This window comes from Monoraphidium neglectum (genome assembly GCF_000611645.1).
Source record: "Monoraphidium neglectum strain SAG 48.87 unplaced genomic scaffold scaffold02497, whole genome shotgun sequence".
Taxonomy (NCBI): domain Eukaryota; kingdom Viridiplantae; phylum Chlorophyta; class Chlorophyceae; order Sphaeropleales; family Selenastraceae; genus Monoraphidium; species Monoraphidium neglectum.
This window is the reverse complement of record NW_014011131.1, coordinates 4165-9949: the sequence shown is the minus strand read 5'-3', so window position 1 is coordinate 9949 and position 5785 is coordinate 4165. Positions and strand designations below refer to the sequence as shown.

Below are 5785 nucleotides of genomic sequence, written 5' to 3'. Positions count from 1 at the left end.
CTCCCGCGCGGCCTGCAGCGCGTGCAGCCGCGCGGCCGCGGCGGCAGCGTCGCGCGCGCGGGCGCCGCGCTCCTCCGCGGCCTCGGCGGCGGCGCGGTCGCGGCCGGCGAACGCCCAGGTCCCGACGGCCAGGCCCTGGCCGCCGGCCACGCCGGCCGCGGCAGTCCACGCCGCGGTCCAGGCCGCGGCGGACTTGATCACCACGGCCAAGATTGCATGTACGGCAACCACCGCGCCGGCAGACGCGCCGGCAACGACGAGGCCGCCGGCCAGCCACAGGCCGGGGTGCACAAGGAGAGAGGTGCCGCCACCGCCACCGGCAGCAGCCAGGGGGGCAAGCGGCGCAGCGGGCACGAGGGGCGAACCGGGGCCGGGCCGCCGTGCTGCGGGCGGTGCGGTGTCGACGGCACCGCCGCCGCCGCCGCGCGGCGTCGGCGACGGCGGCTCTGGCGCGCCCGACCACCTATCCCAGCTGGGCCAGCAATCCTTGGTCAGCGCAGCGCCTGCGCCGGCGCGCCGCGGCGACGGCGGGCGCGGCAGCGGCTGCCCGCGCGGCGCGGCCCGCAGGCGCGCGTTGTTGCGGTCGATCTCGTCCTGCTGTCGCTGCAGCCGCTGCAGCAGCGGCAGCAGCTCCAGGTCGCCGAGCGACTCGCTGCTGTTGCTGCTGCTGCTGCTGCCGCTGCGGCTGAGGGCGCCGTTGCTGGGCGGCGCGCCTGGGCTGGGGCCGGTGGGCGGCCCCGCTGCGGCTGGGCGACGTGGGGAGGCGGCCCGTGGGGGCTGCTGGGAGGGCCCGGGGACGAGCTGGTGCTCGGCCACGCAGCCTGTGGCCCGAGGCACCATGCCTGCTGCGGGGGTGGTGGCCGACTCCCGAGGGGCCAGGTGGGGCGTCTGAGGACGGGCCTTGGGCGGCGTGGGCGGCCGCCTTGCACCACCGCCCCCACCAGTGCTGCTGCTAGCGCTGCGTGGCAGGCGGGCGAACGGGCTCGGCGAGCGCCTCGCCGCTACTGCACCGCTATCGCTTTTGCTGCTGCTCAAAAAGTTGCTGCTGCCACACCCATAGCGGCCGGGGCTCACAGTACATGCTGCCGTTCCTGTTGCCCCTGCTGCTGCTGCTGCTGCTGCTGCTGCTGCTGCGACGCCACTCGGCATGTTGGCGTCGACCAAGGGCGGCCGGGCCAGCGCAGAATCGGCAAAGACCGGCTCGCCGGCTGACCGGCTACGGCTGGCGTGCGGCGATCGTGCGCCGCGCATGAGCTGCGATGCAAGTCGGGGCACCTGGGGATGCTCCTCAATTGATGCGCGCGGTGACGAGGGCGGCATGGGCGTCCTCGCGGGCACCAGGGATGGGCTCATCGCTCCCGGCGTCGCTGCGTTGGTCGTCGAAACCGGCGCCGGCGCATGGCGGTGCCGCATTTCAAACACCTGGGATTGACTGCTCGTATCGTACTGCCTGTACCAGGACATGGTCCGGCCAAAATAGCAGTGCAGATCACACCATTGTTGTCGTGCTCGTACTGACGTGTCTACTGCATGAATAAGGATTCGCAAGGCGCGGCATGTGAGCAGCAGCCAAGGCCAGGCTTTTGAACCGGCCTGGGGCACTGCGTCACATCACCTGAACCTGGCCTAACCGGTTTAGGGGGATCATCGGTCGATCGATAAATACTATGTTGCCTTCACCCCTTACACCGAAATACAGAAATGGAGCGGCCCAGCTCTGGTGTGGAGAGGCCCAGCACAGGGGCGGGGCGTGAGGTGCCAAGATCGACGCTCCTCGCCTATATAGACAAAGCTAATGCAACTATTGTGAGCATGAAAGGGGCAGAGCAGGGAAAAGATTGCCCGGCGCAGCATTGAGATGCTTGCTGTTGACTCGCCATCCCGCGGCTCCTCCTGCAGAGGACACTGCAGGCCGAGCTCTACAGGACTTCTCAGGTCGCATCCACAGTGGCAATCAAACTTGAGGCGCAGCGAGAGGCGGCGGTGGTGCTTGAACGGCAGCTGTCGCGCACAAATGAAGAGCACTCAAGCCTGATCAAGTGAGGGGTGTGTCGCACACAGCCGACCAAGAGCATGTGTGGCAATGGATCCACATTGTATTGATACACAGCAAAGTCGGTGCACACTGTCATCGCGACCGTTCGCTGCGCCGCGCCCGCAGGCAACACGGTCAGCTGCACGCCCAGCACCGCCTGCTGAAGGAGTTGGTCCTCACACGCGTCAGGCAGCTCGATCTGCCAGGGGACCTGCTGGATGCGCTGCAGGGTGCGCGGTTGAGGGCCGTGCTCTATTACTCTGCAGTGAGGCAGGGACCACGCAATCTGGGGTGTGATTCAGGGCGCGACACCAGGGTTGCATGACAGCGCCGACAACTTGGCGCTGCCTCATCCATAGCAAGCGCATGGCATGGCGCGCTGACCCCCACATCCCTCCCCATCGCTTGCATTGCCGCCCTTGAACCCAGATCTGTGCGGCGCGGACGCACCGTCGCCCAAGGGCCCGGGTGCGGGGCAGCCACTGCCGCAACAGCAGCAGCAGGACCGCGACGTTGGGGGCCTCAGCGGCGTGGACACGCAGGCAAAGGCCTCGCCGCGCGGTGGAGCGGGGCAGGCTACCGCCGCCGCAGCGGCGCCAGCGCCGCAGGCGCCGGCGGCCCAGGCGCAGCAGCAGCAGCAGCAGCAGCAGCAGGAGAGGGCGAGGCGGGCGGGCACATCGCCCTTGCAGCACAGACAGCAGCAGCGGTTGGGGGTTGACCGTCTGCGGGAGGTGCAGGATCGGGAGGAAAATTCTCCGCATGAGCACCGGGAGGCCAAGCAGCATGTCAAAGAGCAGCCCCACACTGCACTGGCAGCGGCACAAGTGGCCGGCCATGTTGCATCTCGGACACCTGGGCCGCCGGCGCAGTCACAGCGCCACCGGTACGAGCAGCAGCAGCAGCAGCAGCAGCAGCAGGAGGTTGCCCCATCAGTGTCCCTGTATGGTGGGACAGCAGGGTCAAAACGCAGTGGGGGTCGGGCTGAGAGCGGCCGAGCTGGCCTGGATACAGATGCCGGCCTCAGCAGGCTCAAGTCCAAGACCGCTGCGGCAGGCACCTTGCACATGGTAGAAGTGGGATCGCCGGCAGGCAATGTGGGGGGCCGCGCCTCTACTAGCGTGCAACTCCCTGACACACTGGATGAGGACACCTATATCGCTGCCCGCGATTCGGGCGGCGGCGGCGATGGCAGTTGCGACAGTGGGGAGGACGACGAAGCCAGCGGCAGCGGCGGGGCCGGCAATGAGGGCGGCAGCAGTGGCAGCAGCGCACTGGGCGCCGGCCGCATGTCAGGCTGCCCTGCGGGAGCTCCCAGGCGTGGGCAGCGCCAGGATGCGGGCGCGCCAGGCACCAGAGGCACAGCCCCGACAAGGGCGTCAAACACCCCGTGCGCAGCCGTCGGTTGCCGCAATCCGGAACTCGGCAAGCCAGAGCGGGGCGGGGCGCCCACTGCCGTGCCTGGCGGTTCTCGCAGCAGCGCCGGCGAGCGCGCCTCTGAGAGTGCGTGCGCGTGCAGCGACGCGACCATCGAGAGTGCTGCGAGCGGCAACAGTGGCGGAACCAGCCATTCCGGGCGCAACAGCGGCAGCGGCAGTGAGGGGGCAAGCACCAGCAGCAGCAATACGTCCGTTGCCGATGGGGCGCTGCGTGCGTCTGCCGTGAGGCGCCGGCTCACGCACTATTACTCAACCACCGACGCAGTGGCGGCTGGGGAGCCAGCAGCAGCTGCGGCGCCATCTGCCGCCCCGACCGCCCCGATGCCGGCGCCACAGGCTAGCTCGCCGCAGATGCAGCCATCCGCGGCGACACCTGTGCCGGTCTCACCGACGGCTGCCGCCGCCGCGCGATTGTTGTCTCCCATGCGGCGTGGGGTGTTTGCGTGGCCCCAGCCGCGCGCGAGCGAAGGCGATGGGGCCGATGCTGCCGGCGGCTCAGCCGGGCCCTCAGCTGGCTTAACTGCTGGCGCCATCTTCAAGGGCCACACTCCTTACAGTATCGCGACAAATGCTGCCAGCGGCGCTGGCGCGGCCCGCGCATGCTCGCCCATGGCAGCATTCGTTGGCAGCAGCGCGCAGGAGGGGCGGCCCGACAACTCCTCAGGAGGTGGCAGCTCAGAGTGCGAGGCCGGCGGGCGCGGGTCTCCCGGCAGCGGCGGCAGCTCTGGCAGCATGCACAGCGCCGACGACGACGGCCGCTCGTCGCAGCAGAGCTTCCGCTCTGCTCTTTCGCAGAGCCGCGCCAGCAGCCGTGCCGGCAGCACGGCCCCCGGCGGCCAGCCGGCGAAGCAGCGCGCCGCGGCGGGGGCAGTGGCGGCGGCTAGCGGCGCGGGTGCTGCGGGTGCGGGCACGGCGGGGGCTCAGGGCCGCGCACGGCTGGGGGTGGCGTCATTGCTTGCGGACGGGACACCGTCCGCGGCCGAGCGCGGCCGGCACGCTGCGCGCTTGGCGGCGAGCGCGGCGGCTGCAGCGGCGGCGGGCGTGCGCGTGCGGCCGGAGGGGATGTCGCGAGCCAGCAGCTGCGCGCTGAGCCACCGCGCCTCGGAGGCAGGCGGTTCCCTCAGCGGTGCTAGCACCCCGCGCAGCGACACCGGCCGCGCCGGCGTCGGGGCCGGCGCCGGTCCCGGCGGCGCGCGCGCGCCAACCACGGCCGCAGTGGCCCTTGCGCGCGACGACTGCCGCGCCGCCGCGGCCTCAGCGTCGGCCTCGGCGGCCGCAACGCCGCGGGCCGCCGGCGGGGGCGCGGGCGGGTCATTGCTGCCGACGCCGCGCAACGCTGCAAGCAGCACCGTCTCCTCCTACGCCACAGCGCGCGACGCCAGCGCGCCCGACGCCTGCGCTGCGGCCACGCATGCGCCGGCCGCCCAGCCGCCGCCCGCGGTTGGACTCCTGGGCCTCGTCGGCTCTTCGCTGCAGGCGGCCGTCGTGGGTGGCGTCAGGGCGGCGGCGGCGGCCGCGGCAGAGCCCGAGGCCACCGGGCTGTGGGGCAAGCTGTCGGTCTTGGTGAGTGGCGGCCGTCGCAGCCGCGCGCAGTCGCCGCTGCCGGGGCCGCTCGGTGGCGGCAGCCAGGCCCCCTCGCGGCAGCAGTCCGGCCCCGCCCCCGCCGCGACGGCCTGCGGTGATCGACGATCGCTGCCTGCGGCGGAGGGGAGCGCCTCCATTGTCAGCCAGGCCGTGGCGCCGGGGATTGGGGCGGTGACAGCCGGCGGCACGGCTGCGGGGGCTGCCGCTGCTGCAGGCGGCAGCCAATGCGCCGAACTCAGCAGCGAGCCGAGCAGCGAGCCGAGCAGTGGGCCGAGCAGCGGCCCAGCGGCGACCGGCGGGCCCACCAACAGATTCGGGCTGTTGGCAGGGTCGGGCAGCGAGGCGGCGGCGAGCGACACGGCGTCAGACTCGGATGCAAGCAGCGGCGGCGACAGCGACGGCGGCAAGGGGTCCAGCCCGGCAAAAGCATCAGGTGCGGGGAAGAGCAGCTGCGGGAAGGATGAGGTGGTGCCTCCATGCCAATGCAGATGATCTCCGTCGACCTGACTTTTGAGTTCACATCACGCTTGCTGAAGGCAGCTGACGTTTCATGCCGAATCCCTCTGTACGGTGCGTTTCCCTGCTCTGCAGCGGGCGTCGTTCATGCGCCACCTGCCGTCAAGGGCCGCGGCGCGGGCGGTGTGACGCACGACGACTGGGGCCTCGGCGGCGGCGGCGGCCGCGCGCGGCGGGGCGGCCGCGGCAAGGGCGCCCGCCGCGGCACGGGGCG

General features: G+C 71.6%; 2 protein-coding genes across 2 annotated transcripts in view; one reads left to right on the top strand and one right to left on the bottom strand.

The window, feature by feature from the left end:
• Positions 1–112: 112 nt before the first annotated feature.
• MNEG_10876 (hypothetical protein) lies at positions 113–1464 on the bottom strand (the record flags this gene model as incomplete). The annotated part of the gene is made up of 1 exon (XM_014040653.1): positions 113–1464. A coding segment is annotated over one exon (1352 nt), but the record flags the coding sequence as incomplete, so codon positions are not given.
• Positions 1465–4080: 2616 nt separating this feature from the next.
• Positions 4081–5785, top strand: part of MNEG_10875 (hypothetical protein) — a gene marked incomplete at both ends in the record, with an annotated part of 5400 nt that continues 3695 nt past the window's right edge. The window contains one exon of the mRNA XM_014040652.1: positions 4081–5488. Coding sequence (XP_013896106.1) covers positions 4081–5488 — 1408 coding nt within the window. The remainder of the gene's footprint in view (positions 5489–5785) is intronic.